Source organism: Engraulis encrasicolus, chromosome 24 (genome assembly GCF_034702125.1).
Source record: "Engraulis encrasicolus isolate BLACKSEA-1 chromosome 24, IST_EnEncr_1.0, whole genome shotgun sequence".
Classification (NCBI taxonomy): domain Eukaryota; kingdom Metazoa; phylum Chordata; class Actinopteri; order Clupeiformes; family Engraulidae; genus Engraulis; species Engraulis encrasicolus.
In genome coordinates this window covers 29,785,266-29,808,393 of record NC_085880.1, presented here as the reverse complement: position 1 = coordinate 29,808,393, position 23,128 = coordinate 29,785,266, and the positions used below count along the sequence as shown (strand labels likewise).

The 23,128-nt window shown below is 45.4% G+C and overlaps 1 protein-coding gene across 1 annotated transcript; it reads left to right on the top strand.

The window, feature by feature from the left end:
* The first annotated feature begins 237 nt into the window (after positions 1 to 237).
* On the top strand, positions 238 to 9,504 carry LOC134440769 (uncharacterized). The gene is made up of 6 exons (XM_063190900.1): positions 238 to 422; positions 2,536 to 2,677; positions 3,802 to 4,035; positions 4,666 to 5,183; positions 7,051 to 7,279; positions 9,254 to 9,504. Exons 1-6 carry the CDS (start codon positions 336 to 338, stop codon positions 9,373 to 9,375), a joined length of 1,332 nt encoding a protein of 443 aa, XP_063046970.1. The 5' UTR covers positions 238 to 335; the 3' UTR covers positions 9,376 to 9,504.
* Positions 9,505 to 23,128: the final 13,624 nt, after the last annotated feature.

The following is a 23,128-nucleotide window of genomic DNA, read 5'->3' as shown; positions in this document are numbered from 1 at the left end:
ACGAGCGCAATGCCGTGTGGGAAATGTTGTCAAACATTATTGGCTTCTAGGTCGAAAAGCACACATTCACAGATGGAAACTATGTAATGCGGTGAATTAAAAATGTAGCAGTGTTCAATTAGTCACGAACATGCAGAGCTATGATGGTTTCTTTGATCAATGTGCCTTATGCTCTTGAGCTTTACGTCATACCGGAAACCTTTGTTTGTTGACGGAAGCCTTCTCGCGCATGTTTAAGTAGCTAGCTCACTAGCGTTTGGATGCATGTCGCGGTATGAGTGACAGCAATCGGTTGATTAAAGGCAAGTTAGGAGCGTTCCGAGAACAGAAACGACATGCTGGAGTCGCAGCAGCTCCACTATCACGGGGGCGGCATATCAAACGGTGGCGCGCATGCCGCACAGGACCCGTTTGAATTCAGAGTAAGCTGTCTTGTTGCAATTCATTCGCTTCAATACAGAATGTGCTATATAACCCCCAAAAGCTAGGCCAAACATAAAAGCATTTTTACCTGTAACGTTGACAGCTGACTGCCGTATCTTGACATGTTGACATACCACTAGCTATTATTTTGATTCTCGACTCACTTCATCCGCTACCTTTGTGGCTACTAATATGTAGCTTTGCATATAACAGTATTTCGAATATAAAGCATCCTTATGATTATCCCAAAGTTTTGTACATTTTTTCGTTTATCAAAGAAAGTGAAACTTACCGAGTGATGTGTATAGACTACAATCGTCTTGTAGCAAATAGAATTCACGCCAGGAGTTATCAATAATTCCTAATTTGCGGTAGCCTACCAGTCCAGTCACCTGAGCAATATTTCCTGCCCTCTACGTGGATCCTTGTGTTGTTATTACTACTTTGTTATGGTCTTGTAGCCTACCTTAAGTCTAGTCTGCATATTACAAGCTCCTAATACAATGGCACATTGTCATTTTAGGCATATTGCAAAGCAACCCTGTAAATATTTGGTGTATTTAATTTGAAAATTATTAGTGGAACTGTCAAAACAGATTTATTTGGAGCCGCTGTAAAATAAAAATAAGGGGGGGGGTGTTTAGTAGCATCACAACAACAATTCTACACACACACACACACACACACACACACACACACACACACACACACACACACACACACACACACGCCTCAACATTTTTAATATAGGCTTATGCAATGCAGTTTAATGCATCATATAACACTTGATACTATCTGACTGTGTTTTTCCCCCTCAGTGTGTGTTGCATCATTAACCATCATATTAAAGTGTCACTAGTGTATGTGTCAGCAAGCCTGAAGAGTACCAGGTTATTGGCCCTGACTGGGGCAATGTGATCAAATGCAAACATGTGCCACTTGCAAGGCTTTAAAATAGGATTACTCCCCAGTGGAAATAACTATGATTGAAGTCGTGCCTCGTAAAAATATTTGTTGTGTATGCTTTAATAAACCTAGCGACCTGTTTGAGCTTGGGGACTGGTAAATGATGTAAAGCTCATTAGTATTCAAATTGAAACTGCATCAGTGTAATGTTTTGTGCATTTCCTCAAATATGATGTGGCATATAACAACCCTGCCCACACAGTAAAACCACTGACTAAACACCATTCAATTTGCATATTAATGAGCAAGATGACAGATTATAATATTTGCTCTTTTTTCCCTCCTTCCTTCAGGGAGCAAACCACAATTTCTGCTGTTTTTATTTCTTAGGTTGGCTAATAGGGTTTTTTTCCAAAATAAAAGAAACTTCAGGAGCAATCATGTTTTATTTAATCTGGAATTTATCACAGATGTCCGCAGTGACATTTCTTTCCCCCGTGTGCTCAGAATAGCAATCATACGTTTACCTCTCCCGATTTTGCTGGATTGGTTTGTTCCTGTTTTGCAGTGGCTTCTTTCCAGTAATCACTGCTATTTTAGCAGCTCCACATTTTGAAAGGCACCGGTTTGAAAATGTCAGTCTGCCTTTCAGCCCGGATTTGCTCCTTCTCTCCCCTCTTTCTACCTGTGGAGTGATGCCAAAGGTGGATTTCATAAAATATCTGTGTGCTTCTAGATTCTTGTGGTGCTGTAATTGTGCAACGATTTGTATTCAAATCAAATGTCAATCTTTTTGTGGACTGGAAGTATGATGGTGACCTTTTAAAGATTAGAGAAAAGAGACATAACAAAATATCACTCCGGAAATAGAATGTGGAACACAACAACATTCTGGAACATTTTGGCACCCCTTGCTCCCCTCAAATGCATGTAAAAGAGCTAGTCTGTACAACATGCATTTACTGTAGAAGCCTTCCAACACCCTGCTCTTGGGATGCACCTGTTCTGCTGCCTTCCCCTATTCACTCGTGTGATGAGGTAAATCCAGACACTGAATTTGTGCACTCTGTGTGCTTTGGTGTGCCACCTCAATAACTAATGAGATATGTCTTTCTCTCTCTCTCTTTCTCTCTCTCTCTCTCTCTCTCTCTCTCTCTCTCTCTCTCTCTCTCTCTCTCTCTCTCTCTCTTCTCCACACTGCTGCAGCCAATGAAGGTGGAGCCGGGCACGCTGTGTGCCTCCCAGGCTGAGGAGCTGGCCATGCTGAGGGTGCGGGTGCAGCAGCTGGAGAGGGAGATGGCCCGGCTGGAGGCCGAAAACCACCACCTCAAGGACCTGCTCGTCAAGGGTGAGGGACTGGGACATAGCAGACCTGAAACAGCCCAGGAATTAGGGGAAAACATAATAGCACCTCATAGACCTTGCTTCTCAAGAGAGAGGAAGTGTGCTGAAATGGTGCCTGGTGCTTGCAATCAGGCCACATTTAACATTCAACTCCTCCAAAGACCTGATCATTAACTGGGGTAGAGCAGGGCTGAAGGAGCTCAGGCTTGGGATACATTTCCTTGTCATACTGTTATAACAGCTCTTATACCTGCTTGTCAAAGGTGAATAACTGGTATACTAACAGGCAGGGAATAGGGGCTACCAGCATGTTAATATTACTCCTTTAAAATGTTAAAGACACTAAGCTTACCATCAGCTGGAAATAGCTCTGGGTTGAGTCATGGCTCAACTGGAGGCTGGAAATCACCACCCCAAAGACCTGCTCGTCAAGGGTGAAGGACTTGGTTATGGCAGGGGTGAAAGAGTTCAAGCTTGGTCCCTGAAATCAGGCATGTAGACACCAGCAAACATTTACATGTAGACTACATTTAACAATTTTTGCTAGCCTTAACAACATCACCCCAAAGACTTGCTCGTCAAGGGTGTGGGACTGGGGTACAGCAATGCTGACTGGGAGTATGGTGCCTGAAATCAGGCCACATTTATGTAACTTTATTAGCTAGTCATAATCGCATCATAATGATTATCAAGGGTGAGGAATTGGGGTAAGAGAGGGCTGAAAGATGGGACAAATTTCCTAATCATAATAACTCCTCAAAGACCTGTTCTAGAGGGGTGAGTTGTACTAACAGGCCAGGATGAACACATTCAGTGTATTTCCCTCAAAACAATGACCTTGCTTGGTTTGAACAGCTGACCTGTTGTCTGCACAATGCTCCATCTTATGTTTGGATTGAATGTTATGAAAATGACAGCATTTTGTTTTTACGTCGGTTTACAACGGTAAAATGTAAAAATTGTACGAGATATATTAAACATTCTGGAGTTGTCATAACTGCATGGGTGCACAGTAGTGCAAGTAGTGATATGGGCTGTAATGGTGTGTTGTCATAATGACTTTGCTTATGATCTGTAATGGTGTTATAATGACCTTGTTTGCTCCTGTCTTTTCTTGCGATCCTACAGAGATCCCTAGCATTCTCTCCGCTGTGAGGCACACGCTAGCTCCCAACCCAAACACAGGACACGCCTCCAACCACAACCCAAACAACTGCCATAACCCAAACACCTGTCACAACCCAAACACCTGTCACAACCCAAACACAGCCCACAACAACAACACGGGACACAACAACAATACAGCCCACAATAACAACAACATTGGTCATGGATCCAACCAATGCCACAACCCCAACACATGTAAGTATCTTAGTGTATTATGTACAGTATGAAGGAAGAATGTTACTCTGCTGTCCACGTTTAGGATGCAACATTGTTCACAGGGCACCCAACTTGTTTACATCTGCTGAGAAGAATGTGGGACATTTGTGGAAACAGTTAAGGCAATTTCAGTGCTTCTCAAAGTGAGACGTGTGGACTACTACTACATGTCAACTGTGACTGCAGAAGCAGATCATGATCCTCTTTATGGAACTTCAACATAGGGGTGTTCTCAATTTTGTTGAGACATTAATGGCTTTATTTGGAATTATTTTAAAATTCAATTGTGTCAAATTTTGTCTGTGTCAAACAGAGATCACTTTAATGTTGCCTCATGACAAGATATGCTTTACCTACAAACAAGGCTCTAAATTAACACAGCCAACCGGCCAAATGCTGGTGAAAGTTCAGTTTGGCTGTTACCAGCCGCTTTGACTGATGGGGAGTGTATGCGTGGCTGATAAAATGTTGCATCTACTAGCCAAATTGACCAGTGATGAAAAAAATAATGTATAGCCCTGTTTACCAATCTGCAGAAATGTAAGGGGACTGTACTCATTTCTGTGATTCACTGTAGCACACCGATGAGTTGTGTTCATCAACCCACAGGCCACACCCCATCTGCAGGCCCCGGTGGACCCGGCCAGCCAGACCTGATCTGCTCCCTGTCCTCCTGCTCGTCCTCCTCCTCCACCATGGGACCCGGCATCTCGTCCATGGCCAACTCCTCCTCAGACGGCCGCAGCTACGGCCTCATGCCGTGGTCCGACTCGGACCTGGGGGGAGCGGTGGGCGAGACTATCCCCTCCCTCTCGGAGCTGCTCCGCGGGGGCCGGCACGACGACCTGGACGGCATGAACGGGAACGGCGGCATTGGGAACGGCGGGAACTTGGACCTGACGGGCAGCTTGGACGGCATTCCAAGCCGGATCGGCGAGGCCATGAAGTTCGAGCTGGACGACGACTTTGAGGAGGAGCTGGGGCCGTTTCTGTGCGACCTGGGGCCCCGGGGCCCCACGGCCATGGCAGCGTGCGGTGGGGGCCCCACACCATGCGGCCTGAAGCAGGAGATGAGGGGCAGACCCGGCTGCAGCCACAGCCAGGGACACTACAGAGAACACCGCCACGTGAGTGCACACAGCAATCTGACTACCCTCAGTCAGTGTTTGTGTGTTGACTGCATTCAATCAAAACAGTAAAATCAAAGAATTTGATTTGGTTCTGATGGCAAGCTCAGAAAATATTTGGGTATCCGAGGTAGGGCTGGGCAATATGACGATATATATCGTTATCGTGATATAAAAGTGTATATCGTGACCTTTCTCCTATATCGTTTATATCGAGATATTAAATTGTATAAAATTGATAAAATTACTATCATTTAATTACATTTCATGTTGTCACAATACACACTATAAGTTAATGTAACTGTAAAATCAAGAATAAAAAGATCAATTTTAAAAAAAGGTTGTTTTGCGACATGAAAAAATAAAGAGAATAACTGAAAACGTATGTAATTGAGCTATATCGTGATATATATCGTTATTGTGATATAAAGTAATCCATATCGTGATAGTGCTTTTTTCCCATATCGCCCAGCCCTAATCCGAGGAAACCCTGAATGAGGTTCTGTTTGTATCTGTTTGGTCTATCAGCATCACCTGTTTCATTTCTATTCCCTGAGCTGGAGTAGTGTGTTTGCATGCGACAGAAAGAATATTAGTAAAGTAAAGTGAACCTGACGAAGCGCAATGCGAAACGCGTTGTTCACCTAAATAAAAAACAGCAAAACTAAGTCCACCAGTGTGCGGTGATCCTTCTTCTTTACTATGGATTACTGATGACTGCACTTCACCAGCACCTGGAACCTGGCTGTGCATAGGAGTTTCAGAACTTTGAAGAAAGAATATTAGATTAGAATAATAAAAAACATCCTCTCATTCTTTGGTCTCGTCAGTGTACAAAATGCTTTGCACCTCCTCCAAAATTCTCCTTCCCCTCCCTCCCCTCCCTCTCCTCCCCATGTCTCGGTTGGAATTGCAGCTCAGTCTTCTTCCTCTACTCAGGTGATTTGGCCCAGGGAGAGCAAATATCACAGACACTGGTCAATACCCTAATCGATATCTCCACATTCTGGTCAACGTCCTAATCAATTTGTTCTCCACAGGTGGACCCTCACCCTCCATCCCTCCTATTCATACTCGTTTACCCTCTCTGTGTCTCCCCCCCTCCCTCTCTGTCTTCGTCTCTTTTTTTTCCTTTGTTTCTATATTCTTCTGTTTCTCCCTCTCCCCCTGAGTCCTCTACTCCTCGCCAGTCTTTTTTTTTACAGGTGGACATATGGATCTCTCGCTCTATCTCTCCCCCTCCCTCTGGTCTTTATCTTCTTATCCTTTGTGTCGTTTCTCCCCTCAGCCGTGTTTTATTGAGTTTTATTGAGCTCATGAAATGTGTAGCCCTTTCCTCAAGTGAGCAGCAGCAGCAGCAGCATCACAAGAGCCTCCTCTGTTCACCTGCCTCCTCTATTCACTCACTTCTCTTTTTTCTCTTTTCTCTCCTTTCTCCTTTTTCCCTTTTATCCTGCCTCTCTTTTTCCCCCGGCCTTTTCTTTTCCTCCTCACTCTTTCTTTCCTCTGTCTCTTTTTCTTCCACTTTTCTTTTGTTACTCGCATCCTCTGTTTCACGCCATGCGTTTTTCTCTGTGGTCACAGTCACAGTCATTTAGGGCTGAGTGCCAACTTAACACAGCATGGTTGTGAACACTGAAAGAGTCATTCTGAAAAATCACTGGCAAAAAATGAAAGAACACAACACTCAAATCAACAGAGTGTGTGTGTGCGTGTGTGCATGTGTGCTTGGTCACCTGACGTTCGTGTGTGCATGCTAATGCCTTTGTGTGTGTGATATGCAGACACCTGACGTGTGTGCGTGTGTTATATGGCCACCTGACATTTTTGTGTGCGTGCGTGCGTGCCTGTGTACATGCATGCACAGGTGGAGCAGGAGGAGGTGTATCCTGGGTCCGGAGTGCTGTGTGACGGACGGGCACTGCGACGGGCCAATCAGAGCGCGACGCCCACAGCGATGGTGCGGAACCTTCTGGTGGGCGTGTTCGACAAGCAGACACTGTTGCATAGCAACCTGAGAGGCGGCAGCAGCAAGACCTCCCCCTTCCACAACCACCACGCCCCCTTGGACCCAGTCAAGCTCAACGCTATATATGGTAAACACACACACACACAAAACGACCACGCGCCCCAAGACCCATACAAGATCACCGCTGTATACGGTATCGATACACACACACAGACTCACACGCACGCACGCACGCACGCACACTATACACACAACCACCACAACCCCATGGAATCACGCAAGCTCAATGCTACACAAACATTCGCATGCACAACCACCATGCTGCCTTGGACCCACACTTAAGCTCAACGCTATGTATGGTACACACACACACACACACACACACACACACACACACACACACACACACACACACACACACACACACACACACACACACACACACACACACACACACACACACACACACACACACACCCTCTGGTCTCACACAAGCCCAATGCCATCCTCATTACACACATGCATGCACAAACATTCATACGTACACAGCACATATAACCACCACACTCTCCTGGAAATTAACAAGATGAATGACATCTACTGCACACACACCAGACACCACCACCCCAGCCTCCTGTACACATAAGCAAGCAACCACCCCAACCCATTGTACATTTTAAGAATACACATATGCACATAATAACAAACTCTCGATGACGCCTATTTACACACAGCAACAAAAAACTATCTGGCACACATCAACAGGCACACACATACACACATGAACACACAAACCCAGTCTGAGACATGCCCACGGATACTGCCAGTGATATGTCAGACTTGTAACCGCCACACTTGTCCCCCATTCATCATCATTTGGGGCATTAAGGGACTGACAGACACAGTGTTGACAATTGGCCATGATCCTTCTTCTAGCTCAACACCACACACACACACACACACACACACACACACACACTCACACACACACACATAAACGCTCCCTCTTTCTCTCTGTCTTTCCCATGTTTAAATAAACACATACATACAGACATGCACACTCTCACATGCCAGATGTGCACATATCATCACACAAACACCCGCCCTCACACTGTTCTCAGGTGTCCATGTCACAATGGCCTTGTTTACATGAGACATTTAATTCAGAATTAACTCAATTTAATTCTGAATAAATCTTAATTCTGCTTTGAAAATGTCATGTATACACTTCACAATTCGGAATTAAATGAAAGTTCAATGTGAACTCGACAAATGCCACACAAACATCCAGGCACCACTCCACTACTTTATTTCTCAGACAGACATTTGAAAACACCTTCTCATCTGAACTCTATATTGTATGCTACTGTCACACAGGCAGACATACTTGTGAGTGTGAACATGTACCGTAATGAACACACACACACACACACACACACACACACACACACACACACACACACACACACACACACACACACACACACATATCTTTCCTCCAGCCTGTCATTTGTGCCATCTCCTCTCCAGATTATTTGCTTTTCTTATTATGTCTTGTCCAATTACGGAGTATTATCGTATGGCATGCGGCTCAAAGCAATCAGCCTTACACCCAAATAGAAGCTGTACTATATGTTGCCAAGAATTGAGACCGAATAAACTCCTCATATCCCCCTGTCAATCTCTCTGTCTCTCTCTCTCTCTCTCTGTCTCTCTCTGTGTCTATCTCTCTCTGTGTCTATCTCTCTCTCTCTCTCTCTCTCTCTCTCTCTCTCTCTCTCTCTCTCTCTCTCTCTCTCTCTCTCTCTCTCTCTCTCTCTGTCTCTCTGTCTCTCTCTCTCTCTCAGCCTTCCCCTTCTTTTATTTCTCTCCATCCTCTATCTATTCATCACTCTGCTATGTGTGTGTGTGTGTGTGTGCGTGCGCGTGCACGTGCATGCATGCGTGTATGTGTCTGTGTATTCCTGGCCGTGGCCGTCTGGTTTGGTGTCTGTCTGGCGGTGTTCCTGTAAAGATGCCATGGTGTTCACTCTCTCCTCTCCTCTCCTCTCCTCTCCTCTCCTCTCCTCTCCTGTGTGTGTGTGTGTGTGTTCCTGTAAAGATGCCGTGCTGGCGCGGTTTCCCTCGGTGCGGCGGGCCCAGATTGGCATCAGCATCAACTCCAAGCTGTCCGAGATCCGCTTCTACACCCGACGCGCCACGGGCGAGAGGAGCCGCCAGTGACGGTGGAGGAGAGGAGGAGAGGAGGAATGGATGGGGGAAGAGAGAAAGAGACAGAGAGGTGGGGGGCAGAGCGAGAGAGGTGGGGAACAGAGAATAGCCACAAATGATGAACGAGAGAGAGACAGAGGGGAGGGCTATCAATGAGGGGGAGGATGGAGAGAGAGAGAGAGAGGGTAAGTCAGTCAGAGAGAGAGAGAGAGAGAGAGAGAGAGAGAGAGAGAGAGAGAGAGAGAGAGAGAGAGAGAGAGGGTAAGTCAGTCATAGAGAGAGAGAGAGAGGGTAAGTCAGTCAGAGAGAGAGAGAGAGAGAGAGAGAGAGAGAGAGAGAATGAGAGAGTGTCAGGGAGGGACGGAAGATGGATGGATGGAGGGAACTAGCATCAGCATCAAATCCAAGCTGTCCCTTGTTCCTTTTCTACACCTGACAAGCTTCAGCGTTGTAGGACTGGCACTCGAAGAGAGAAAGGGAGATGGGGGAAGGGAGAGAGAGACAGATAAAGAAAGAATTGACATCATCACCTCCTTAGCAGGGGACGAGAGAGAGGGAGAGAGAGAAAACAAAGGAGACGTGTAACAGTTTTTACTTAGCCTGCCATCATCAGTGTTCCTTAAAGGGAAGGAGGGCGGTATTGTGCAACAGGGGAGAGGCAAAACCAGCGTAGTAGCAAGCAGGGGAATTCACCAGCACAAACCATTACTGTATCTCACAGGGTGTGTGTGTGTATGTGTTTGCGTGTGTGTGTGTGTGTGTGTGTGTGTGTGTGTGTGTGTGTGTGTGTGCCTGTGTCTGCGTGTTTTGTGTGTCTGTGCATGCAGATTTTTAAGTAGTAAGAGGTAGAGGAGCCTCCCCCTCTGCATTGAATTTTGTCCGTCTGTCTCTGTTTGCGTGTGTTCGTGTCTATGCGCGCGTGTGTGTGTGTGTGTGTGTGTGTGTGTGTGTGTGTGTGTGTGTGTGTGTGTGTGTGTGTGTGTGTGTGTGTGTGTGTGTGTGTGTGTGTGTAAACTTAATACTAATAAGGATCCACTTGCAACTAACTGACACTGCCTCTATGTGCTGAACACACACACACACACACACACACACACACACACACACACACACACACACACACACACACACGTAACGGATGCCAACGAGCAGAGTTTGATATAGAATATTAGTAAACCTCCCTTCTGAAGCCTCATACAGTATTGGTAGTGCTGAGCTATCGGACTGGTTCTTTACTTCGGTGGTATCATGCTGTGCCTCACATTTCTGAATTGGAGCTTTGACTGGTTGGTCACGGGTAGCCCCGGTAGCCCTGAGTCGTGAACTTGTGCAAGATGACCTCCGTTACACACACACACACACACACTCTCTCTCACACACACACACACACACACACACACACACACACACACACACATTAAGGCCCTATTCACACCAGAGCAGGGAAGCGGGGTGGAACGGAAGCAATTTTTACCGGCAGTGGCGAAAATACATGGAAACAGATCTGTCCTTCCACACCAACCGGTGGTAGTTGGGTGGTAGCAGCGCGGGAGACGGCTCCATGCCGTGCTGCATTTGGAAAATAGAACTCAAGCGGACTTTGGACGGCAGCAGTCAACGTTGTCCCGTTTAAATGAATGGTAAAGTAGCAAATTCGCATTGGCTGTGGGGGGGCGTTGAACAGGACTGGCCTCGCACGCCGACACTGTCGGTGTGAAAGGCCGAGTAGAACACACCGGCCGAGATTAAGTAGAAAGACTTCCCGCTTCCGTCCCGCCAGGCTCTGGTGTGAATCTGGCCTAACTCACAACAAACCAGCAATGCCCCAGGATGCTCAAGACTGAAGGAGGATGAGGCGGAGGAGGAGGAGGAGGAATTAAAGAAGATGAAGATGAATGGGAAGCAGAGGACAAAGAGAAGAAAATCATGAAGGATTCCGAGTGGAGTGTTCATACATTTCAACGAGACTTTATTGTATAGTAAAACAAGCGTTGTGTTGATTAGCTTTAACTGAATTAAGTATGACATCACTCCATGAAAGCATGAAGTGGACTTGACAGCGATAAACTCCATTGTCGTTCACTAAAGCTTAAGTTCCTAAATCATTCGGACATGATCCCTTGGTGTTCTGCAAGTTGTGCTCCGGAAAAAAGGTGGGCGGGTCTGTCTGTCCAAGGTCAGAATCAGAACACCAAGAAAAGTATGTAAACAAAGGAGCAGAATCCTGGAAAATTGACAGTGGGATGTGGGTTGGTTCAAATCCCCAGACCCTTTTTGTCTTGAAGGCAGCTCCCCTGGACAAAAAAAAATCTGGATGTTCCGTTGATGAAGGATGAATGGTCAACTTCCAAAAAATGTTCCAAAGTCAAAGTCTGAAAGTATCTTTTGTTTTCCTATCCCTGGACAGTGCATTATGGCTCAAAGCCAGTCCTTGATGGACATTGACTTCCATGCTCAGTGTCTTGGCTTGGTGTGTTTGGTGTAATAAGTCTGCAGCAGATTGAGAAAGACAGCTGTGGTCGAACATCCCCAAAGATCAGGATAGTAATTGATTGTGTGGGAAGGAAATTATGAGAGTAAGGAATGAAAATAAGCCTGTGCGTGTGTGTGGCGGGTGGGTGGGTGGTGATGGGGCAATTAGAAGGCAGACCACGGTATCCGGTGGTGAAGAAGGTAGCCCCAATTTGAGAGGTAAATATGGAGTATGAAGTATAAATCACTGTATTCTTCCTGGAGTTCCATCTGCCCACTCGAGAACGGACCTGAGTGAAGAGCTTCAAAGATTACAGTAAACAGAGACGACCATGAACCTCTTTTCTCTCCTCTTTCTCTTCTCTCTTCTCCTCTCCTTTGCTCAGTGCTACACTGCCTCCAACACATACACAATACATATCCTTGCCTAACTGTCCTTGTGGGATCCTTCCATTGCCTCCTGTTCGTCTTAACCTTAACCATAACCCTAACTAAAGAATGCTAAATGTACATATTTTGGGCCTTCCAAAGCATCCCTGTCTCGTTTTTTTCTTAATGAAGGAATTTTGTCTCTCACAAGGATAGTTATGCAAGACAACACACACACGGACTCTCGCATACATTCTGAACCAACTAACAGCACTTTTTTGGCCTATAGTTGGCTAAATTGTGGCCCTCACATCCCAGTATTAACATGGTGGCCTAACTGCCCCACTCGGTTTCCCTATCTTCTGGTCATTACACCAAGCTAATGTAGGACTATTAGGAGTTTCACAATGAAACCGCGTTGACGAGTGTGATTTTCATGTTCTGTTGTGTTGCTCTCTATGTTGTTATGCTATATCCTGTTGCTTTTTACACATCTCAAGAAAGCGTTACGTGTTGTCTTTTTGTACATGCTGTCTTAACTCTTATAAGTACATGTTTCATGAAACAAAAGCTGTCTGCAAAAGAAATTATATGTGATTTGTTCTGCACTTGTTGCCGTCTCTGTTTGTGAATGGAGTGCATTATCCATTGTTTTTTTTCTTTTTGGGATTTTGCCTATATCATGATGGGACAGCGGAAGAGTGAGATGGGGCAGGGTTGGGATATATGACCAATGCTGAACTTGAACCTGGGTCCCCATGGGCTCCTGCCCATGTGGTATGGCACTTTGAAGGACCCCTACAAGGAACAAAAGAATTGGTCCTGACTAGTCCAGTAAACTACAAAAACCCTGTAGTGTCAGAAAAATACTTGATATTTGCCTGACTAGTCGGTCTAGAACCAGTCGTCGAAGCACAGCACTTTGTGTGTAACAAGACGTTTTGAGTAGTGGGTCGTATAGAAAAGGTCTAGCATGAATGCCTTAATCATTAAATGCAGTTTAACATTTTATGGTTTTGACGCCAACTGTACGGAATAAGTCACATGAAGGTCACAGGCTCAAAACAATCACACAAAAAAAAGAACGGCTCTGTAGCTGTGATTCAGTTCCAGTCCTTCATGTCTTGGAGTCATTGATAACAATCTGTTCTTTCTCCAATGTCACAACACTAATATCAGCCTCTGTAGTGTCATCTTACAGAAGTATGTTTAGAAGAAGTCAGCTTGCCAAGAGATAACATGTCAAGTTGTATGTTCCGGCTCCTGGTGACCAGCGAAAGACTTCTGGTGGGCTCCTAGCCTGGCCTTAGCCCATTCAGTCATCATTCCCATACAGGAGTATGATGGCACCAGGTTACCTTGCTCCTAGTCTGACGTCAGTCAAATAAAATAAATGAGAGAGCCTGTTTAGGGAGGTAAAGTCAAATCACTGTCAGCTCGGCAGCTAAAATGTCACATTGTCGAGACAAGACATTGATTTATTTGTCCCTGTGTGCGTGCGTGTGTGCCTGCCTGCCTGAGTGTGTGTGTGTGTGTGTGTGTATTTCCGGCACTCTAATTAGTCTGGGGCATCTTTTATCTCCTAGTGTATTGTCTTGCACATCCTGTTAGCATTGGGGTCTTTTTTTATCAACATGCACAGTGAAACAAAATCAGATTGCTCCACATTTATGAGAGATGGAGGGAAAGAGTGTGTTTGTGTATGAGAGAGAGAGAGAGAGATGGGAAAAGCAGGTACGTATATTATGTGATAGGATAGAGTAGAGAGCTAGAGGGGAAATGATGGAAAGGTGTTTTGTGAAAGAATAGGAGTGAGACAGGGATAGAAGAGTGGCAGCACTGGATTGGGTCAGTTGTCCAAGGCCCAGGGAGACAGGGCGCCCAGAATTGGCTCCTCATTACATTGTATGTATTGGATGGGGAGGCCTTTCATATGAAACTTGTCCTGGACCCGGCCAAAGCTGTCAGCGGCCATGCTTCTAACATGTGGACGGCCTTGTTGCCGGGCGATGCAATCGATCTGGCCCCCTGGGCTGATGTCATAATGGGTGGGCGGAGGAGACTCAGCACTCCCCTTCCAAAGGGCATGCAATCCACCGGGACAGGCACCCCATCAATAAGCACTGAATGCCAGGTGACATAGGGAATAATAATGACCGCCGAGGAAGAAAGGGGAAATGAGGATAGAGGAAAGGAAGGAAAAAAAAGAGAAGAGGAAGATGACCGGATGAGTCAAGACGGGGGTTAGAAATAAATGGAGAAAGGTAGGCATAAAAGACTGATTTAGTGTTTTAGACTGGCTCGGAGGTCCAGCATTTAAATGAACCAAAATGATCAAGGGCTAGGACCAGGAGCTATTACCTGGGTCTCGACCTGTATTCTGGTCTTGTCCTGATCTTCTCCTCAGCTCACCTTGGTCTAGTTCTGTTTGATTTGTCCATTTGCACAGTACTCATCTGTACTGTGCTGTAGCCTTCTCTCTGAGTCATACAGTATTTTTTTTGCCAGTACCAGCGTGGTACCATTTAGCTGATGCACTTTGATGAACCTTCTCAAGGTCTGTGTGTGTGTGCATGCGTGCGTCTGTGTGTGTGTGAGCGTCCGTGTGTGTGTATTCATCCGTGAGCGCAATCCTGAAGTTTTTTACAACACCCAAAATGCAATTCATCACCAATGAAGCGATTCACCAAATAGCTGCACACAGTGCTCTTCGCTAGCCGTAAAGTGCTCCGTTAAATGCCCCCGAGAGGCCATTTGTAACTCTACTCAGAATGCAGTGCAGCCAGGTGTAAGACCCTATGTAAGACTGATGAGTCCCCTGTGAACCCAGTATTAATACCACAGCCTCACTGGTCTGTGTGGGGCTATGGATGTGGGTGTGTAGGTCTAGGTTTCAGCCCATCAAGGTGTCCACGAGCAGTAGCTATGAGGATTGGTAAGATTTTTGTGATTCAGCATCTATTTTTGATTGTCCTTAACATTTCCTTCTCTAGCGATTCTCTTGTCAAATCTCAATTGGAAAAAAAGACAACCGGTCAATTATAATCAACCTTGCTTAGTTCAGAAGTAACATGGCCTTTTGGGAGAGATGTGATGTCAAAAGTAAAAGTAGAAGTAAATTCATGGGATTTTGCATAGCTATTACACCAGCTATACCACTGTGTGACTGCAAAGGACTCAGTTGCACCAGGGACAGATGGGGTCCAGAATTGGGTCCTCTTTACATTGTATGTATTGAGGCAAAATTACTTTGTTCCATCCAGGCCCGTCAAAAGCTGTCAGCGGCCCTGCTCATGGCAGTAAAGTGCCCTGTACATAAATGCATTTCCATTTACCACCATTTCTGTGTGAGTATTAAGTGTTGTGTCATTGCCATATAATATCATTATTCACCCCTGCCTGATTAGCTGTGAGTGCCTTTATGTGTTTGCCCACATCGCTGGACCCCTGATAAGTGCTAACTGCTTTTCTAACATAATTACAGCACCTCCACACTGACCTCCTCCCCCTATAGGCTTAAATGCACTTAATTGAAAGTAAAACGTCCGGCATGAGGAGATCATTAACAGCGGGTCACACCAGTGTCTGAACTAATTACGCGTACGCGTGGGTTTGTATGTATATGCTGTAGTTTGAAAGCAAGGTCCTCTGAAAGCAAGGTGCGCACACGCGCGTGCCTGTGTGTGTGTGTGTGTGTGTGTGTGTGTGTGTGTGTGTGTGTGTGTGTGTGTGTGTGTGTGTGTGTGTGTGTGTGTGTGTGTGTGTGTGTGTGTGTGTGTGCGTGCGCGCATACTAGACTCCTCTAACAGCAAAGACAGCTTTGTAAGCAGCACTCCATTTGTAATCACGTAGGCCTATCTACGACTCTGTCAGCAACGACTGATCCTCTCCCTTTTGTCACCCTGTGTGTGTGTGCGTGTGTTTGTAAAATGTGTTGCAATAAGAAGGCATAAGGCCACTCATCCTCTTGCGATAAGGTGAGGTGAGATCAGATGATATGATGAGAGATCAGAGGGGCAGGAGAGGGGTCCAACCAGCAGGGGGGGCTGTGGGGCTAGTGCTGCTGCTGGGGCCACACAGGCACAGAGTGTGTGTGTGTGTGTGTGTGTGTGTGTGTGTGTGTGTGTGTGTGTGTGTGTGTGTGTGTGTGTGTGTGTGTGTGTGTGTGTGTGTGTGTGTGTGTGTGTGTGTGTGTGTGTGAATGAGAGAGGGAGGCGTGAGAGTGAGCGAGGGAGCATGAAAGAGAGAGATGGAAGGGCAGAGAGGGAGGGCATCAGAGCAGAGACCACACAAGGCAGCCATACAAGCAGCCAGTCAGCAGCTGAACAGCGCTACAGTCCAGTCCTGCACCTAGAACTTTCAACTTTGCAGCCATTCACTTTACAATAAAAAACGGCTTCTTTTCCCTTCCTTGTTTGTTTCCTTTGTCTGTTCATTCATATTCTCTTTCTTTCTTTCTTTCTTTCTTTCTTTCTTTCTTTCTTTCTTTCTTTCTTTCTTTCTTTCTTTCTTTCTTTCTTTCTTTCTTTCCTATGTCTGTACCCTGTTTCTCTTTTCTTTTTTTCCTCCCCCTTACAAAACCTGCCATGGCTGACCTCTGTTTGATATTAGGGATGAGGTTATGGCTGAACTGGTTCTCATAGGTTCTGGCTGAAATGCGACTGAACACTGCATCATTTTTACACAGACTAAATGTTTTACACCTGGGTTACTTATGAGGTAAGTGGGCTTTGTATTTGGATTCTGGGTGTGCAGTGCACCTCTGGCACTTAACATATCACTGGCAAACTATTAATGGAAAACCTAGCAATATGAATGGACACAATTGGTCCAAAAGGGGGTTCCCACTGAAAAAAAATTTGGGAACTACTGCTGTATTTAACTCCTTAAGACATGGCATTATAAATGAGCTGTTGCCAGAATGGCAATGACCAAGTCGTAATGTATTACTTAAGGCCCTGTGCACTCATAGTCATAGAAGTGTAGTACTATTCAACTCAATGTCTACTACAGCGTGCCACAGGAGGTACGGTGTGCATTAAGGGGCCACTGTTGCATCTTGAATCTTGGTGGGGATACCCTTCAAAGTCGAGTTCAAAGCATGGTGGTGTATGCTTGACCAGCTGTGCTCAGTGATGTGATATCTGGATCACCTGGGTCACGCATATTTTGGGTTTTGTCTTTCTGTCCACAGTGCAAGTGTCAAGTGTCCTCTCTCAGCTGGTTTGGGGCACTCCTAGAAATCTTTGGGGCCCCCTGAGAGGAAGGAATGTTTTGGGGCCCCTCACCCCCAAGCAATACCATAATAATACTCTTCTTTGGGCCGCTGTGAGGCCGTGGGCCCCCTGAATTGTCCTGATCTCCCCTCTCAGGGTGTGCGTGTCCTCTCTGACCCGTTACAAGAATGCGAGTGATGAACACAATTGAATGAATAAACAGTAAATTCTGTAGTGTGAATTCAACACACAGGGACTTTAACAAGACTGAAGCTTTAACACTTCTATAGAGAGTATTTGGTCATGGCCTCTTGAAGTATTGAACTGACACTGTAAAATGTCCTGTGAATGTTTGTAAACAATGGTTATGGGCTAAGACACTTCGCACTACCACACAGAGGAGATCTGACCAAATTTGACCACTTTTTATCCACCAGTTCAGTTCAGTTCAGTCCACCACACACATGCTCCACATTCCAAACTCTTCAGGCAAAGTCCTACTACAGGATCAACTTCATCAAGGTTTTTCACATTTTTTTCATCCATCAATTGGCTGTTTTGGACCCCAAGGTGCCCATTGGGAGACACACATGTTGTTGGAGAATAGTACTAGGGACATATGAATAGGCTGCCCATAGGGTGACAAGCTACTATACAACATACAACATAGTAAGGTCGTTCGTATTGGCGTTTTTTACTGCCAGGCAGCAAGTTTGCTAGGCAGCGAGCATGCCCACTTTATCCGCGTGAAGCACCCCGGTTAGAATTTCTGTCCGCGACGCAGCATATGGGGGTGGCCTTTGCGCGGCAGTCATGTCACATGGCGATAAATCATCGCGGGAACAAAGTTTTTGCGAAGCAGCTAAGCAGTTATGTGAGAGCAAGTGCTGGGGAGAGGACCTTCTCGTGCCGTCGGTAATCTACCCTAATTGGCATTCATCTAGCTGACGTGAATTGCAGGTGTAGTCCTCATGGTTTGTGAGGCAATTCACTCGCTGCTCAGCGTTTTTTTATGTGTTGGGAAATCACGTTAGAAAAAACTATCCAATTTGTTTGCCAAGCATTCAAACCTTTCTTTTTAAGACCAAGCAGATCTCGTTTTGATCACGAAAATATTTGCTTGGCTGCGTCCGTGCCTAGTGTATGTTTGGTACAATGCTGCCGAAGACAATACCATTTTCAGGTTGCTTTTGTATAAATAAATAAATACATACATACATAAAATTCAAACGCAAGTGCTCCAGACAAAAATATGTTTTCCTTCCACATTACGTCTGGGTCTGGTGTTCTGAGAGGGGCTTAGTCTTGTTGTCAGACAACCAGCTCATCAGCGCTCAGGAGGGACGAGGGAGGCGAGGGCACATTTCAAACTTCAACAGAGTTCATACATTCCTAGTGATTGTTTTTCGATGTCATGACCAATCGTTACCAAAACAGGTGTCAAAACTGAAAATACCTTCATGGTGTAAGTACAACACTGGCAAATGACATTACATAGCTGTTACACCAGTTATTGTACCTAATGAGGTAGATAAGCTGAAAAACATTAAAAACTTATAAAGACCCCGCCACAAATTTGATCCAACCAGCCCAGAGTTAGCTGATTGTAAGACAAGTACATTGGTCTACTACTGGTTACTCAAATAAGTTGCCTGTGTTGGAAGGAAACCCCTTCTTTTTTACTTTTACTAATTGTTTCTCATTTCTCAAATTCTCAAAAACTAACATCAGGGAGATGTTTACCCTAATTTTGCTTACTAGACCAAACAGCACGCTCTCTGTCAAATAGTCACCCTGAACATGTGCACAGGTTCTATAAGCACACAGCCTCTCCATCACTCTCCCTCTCTCGTGTGCCTGGAAATCTAATTGATACATGATACATGGGTTATCATCTTGCCTGCACGCTCTCACTTGCATTGTCAAAAAAATTGTTTATGTTTTATACGACTCCCGGGCAACAGGGAGCCACTATCAAATGTCTGGGAGACTCCCTGAACTTCCAGGAGACTTGGGATGTCTGGAAATTAATATGAGGGTACATGGGTGGGCCGACATAGCAATTGTCCAGGGCTTGTACCCGAGATCATCACACATCATCACAAAGCCCTGTCCCCATGATGACACTGCGAAAGTCGCTATAGACATGTTAAAATAGTTGTAAACATGGAAAAATCATTTCATACGTGTTATTTCTACACTACAGTATTACCACATTGATGTAATAATAACATTACTATTAGTGGTTTATGTCAGTTATTACCAGCGTTGTTGGCAACAACAACAAAATCACCAGGCGGCAGGCCACCGCCACTGCGAGGGTATAGTTAGATCCTGTCCCCCTCACCTTCGAAAATATCCTACACACACACACACACACACACATACACACACACACTGATTGTCATCTCATATGCATGCATGAGCACACTTTGCTCTTCCATCATGTCTCCTTCACACACACACACACACACACACACACACACACACACACACACACACACACACACACACACACACACACACACACACACACACACACACACACACACACACACACACACACACACACACACACCTCTACCCTGGCCCTGGCTGACTCTGGCACACAGGAATCTTATCTCTGTATTCCTTACAGAGGACAGAAGAGTGTTTTGCTTAGGCCTATTAACACTCAACTTACATACAATCGCTGCGAAGAGAGCCTTGCTTGTTAACACACAACTTCCACAGTACACACACACACACACACACACAGTGCGAGAGAGAGAAAGAGGTTTGTCTCGACTGTGGCATGTCTCTCCGGAACTTGGAGGGTCTCATAGCTACACGGCTGCCATTTAGCAGAGCTGTGCCGTTAATTGACGCTAACGGACGTGCTCACGGCTCATCTGGCGGCCTAATGGGCTTAAGGCATTCAGCGGCTAGGGCCCCCCTTATCTGGTTCATTAGCGAGGCATGCTGCGACTGTGCTAGCCGCTAATCAGCACAGTGTAGAGGAAACAGTGTCCGCAGGGACTAGCCTTGGCTACGATAAGGGGGCATGACGTGGCATTAGCATATTAGGCGCGCTGTCTGTGCTATGTGAGGTGTGATTGGGAATAAGTATCGATGCCACGGCTATGTGCTATCTGGGATATGATTGAGTTTTTAGTGGCTAGCTAAAATTGGTTTGCTATGCTATGGCCCGACCAAAGGTACCCTCATCCAGTTGTCATCCTTTGAGCCTGCCCTTCCATCCTTATTCTGTACTTATTCTTAATTCAGTCCTTCCATTATATATTTTTTGTTTGGTAAGAACCTTTTAACGGGAGTGTAGATTTACATCAAGTCTTTTGTGCTAAAACTTGTGGATGCTGACACTTTCAAGATATGGTCGGATATGCAGCTTCTTTTTGTGCTCATACTATAATAATAGGTACACTACCTTGTTACGTGAATACATTTTGGAGGCCAACTCACTCAAAAGGGCTGATTTTCAAGATGGTTGTGAGCATCAGAATTGATACTTTGATATTGAATTCCACCCTTTTGCATCCCCATTGCCGTGTCTGTGCCATGCAGCTATAAAAAGTGAATTACCAATCGAACGGCTGTGTTGCCTTGCTAAAGCGATGTGTGCACCAAGAGCGACCAACAGAGATTCTTTAAGTATAGAGATATGCCAACATTATAGGTTTCTATGGGCACCTAACATGACCAGGTTCCGGTCTGCCTAAAGGGGTGTGTCATAATGCTCCTAGCATTGAATAGAACAGTCCTCAGGTCTGCCTAGGTCTGCCTAAAGGGGGATTTCCCCCCCCCCAATAATAGAACCCGGAAACAATGGGCCAATGGAACCTCTCTCTCTCTACTCTCTCTGGCGACCAATGCTACCTGAGAGACAGGAGGCATTATTTGTCAATGGCAAGTCAGCGAATAAAGCAAACAAAACCAATTCGCCGGGAGCGAAGCATCTGTGTAACCAGAGTGAATTTCAGCGATTAAGGTCATGCTAATATTATGGAAATGAGCTATGATGCGGCTCTGCAAAAACCAATTGGAATTTTCTCTTTTTATATATATATTTAGGGAGTTTTATGCCTTTATTTGATAGGACAGTCTGAGATGGTGACAGGAAGTGAGTGGGACGGGCTGGGATCGGGAAATGACCTTGGCCCGACTCGAACCGGGGTCCCCATGGGCCTGCAAGCCCAAATGTGGGGGGTTTAGCGCGCTAATTGGAATGTTCATACCTCTAAGTCCCAGGCTGACAAGCCAGGCCGTTATATGATTAGCAAAATCAAACATGTCATTGTCACGTCCAGAGCAAATAAAGCGAATTCATGGCAAAATTTCTTCACCGATCTTGGCTTCTCGGGTAGTGTAGGTCGTTTGTAACGTAAATGCTTAATACGGTTGCTGAGGTGCTGGGCTATGATTTGGCATAAAGTTTGCTGTGGTGGCTGATTGGTTATAGGCTAACCATTGAGGTGGGGCATGGTTGGGCAAAATGTAGCAGTGCTGGTAAACTATGATTGGATTATTATCATGGTATATGTTACCGGGCTATGGTTTGTAATAACCGTAAAAAGAATGATGGCATGATTTTTAGTCACATGCAAGTGACTCTATAAGACAATGTCTTTTTGCGTGGTACTTGTTCACTTTTTTGTAACTTTTTTTTTGCCATGAAATAAAGATCATCTCCAATGTAAAATAATGATTGTGTATGTGAGTGTGTGTGCTTGCCATGCATATTTGTATGCAGCCAAACCTTCTAATATGTGCTCTGAATGTTGTAATTGCTCATGTAAGGAGCTGCAGTGAATGTGTGTGTGTGTGTGTGTGTGTGTGTGTGTGTGTGTGTGTGTGTGTGTGTGTGTGTGTGTGTGTGTGTGTGTGTGTGTGTGTGTGTGTGTGTGTGTGTGTGTGTGTGTGTGTGTGTGTGTGAGAGAGAGAGTTTGTGTGTGAGTGAAATAATCCGGGAGGAATTGGTGGTTTTGTTGGTGTATGTGTGGGGGTGGGGGGGTACACAGGGAAAGGGGCGTATTTGAGCGGAAGGAACATGAATGAAAGAAACGTGATCAAGCCCAAGAAGTGTTTGGGAACAACATTGTGTGTGTGTGTGTGTGTGTGTGTGTGTGTGTGTGTGTGTGTGTGTGTGTGTGTGTGTGTGTGTGTGTGTGTGTGTGTGTGTGTGTGTGTGTGTGTGTGTGTGTGTGTGTGTGGGAACAGGCAGGGGAAGTTGTTCAGGGAGCCATTCATTTTGTGTGGTCTTTAAAACAGGAATTTGAATGGCTGGATTGCCTCTCTCTCTCTCTCTCTCTCTCTCTCTCTCTCTCTCTCTCTCTCTCTCTCTCTCTCTCTCTCTCTCTCTCTCTCTCTCTCTCTCTTGAAGACAGAAAGGGAGAGATGGAGAATAAAGAAACACTGTACTTGTGAAAGACAGAAAATCTGGTCATGCTACTCAGTCACTGTTTCCTCTCTTCCTCTACATCCTTCCTTTGTTCTTTCCCTCTATCCTTCCTTCTTCTTCTCTTTCTATTTGGTCTTTCTTCCTCCTCTCCTGTTCCCAGATCTTTCCTCAGCCCATCTTGCTTTACCTCTTCATCTTCCTCTTCGTCCCCTTCCCCTCCATCTTATGAATTTATCTCCTCTTTTCTCATCTCACTCTATCTCACCAGCTCTGTCTGTTCCCCCCCCATTCTCTCTCTCTCTCCCTCTCT

Bases quoted from the DNA above. Each gene is read 5' to 3' on its own strand.
- LOC134440769 (XM_063190900.1), top strand. From the start codon at position 336: ATGCTGGAGTCGCAGCAGCTCCACTATCACGGGGGCGGCATATCAAAC. The intron at 4,036-4,665 runs GTAAGTATCTTA...ATCAACCCACAG, and splicing joins ATGCCACAACCCCAACACAT to GCCACACCCCATCTGCAGGC. The intron at 7,280-9,253 runs GTAAACACACAC...GTTCCTGTAAAG, and splicing joins CAAGCTCAACGCTATATATG to ATGCCGTGCTGGCGCGGTTT.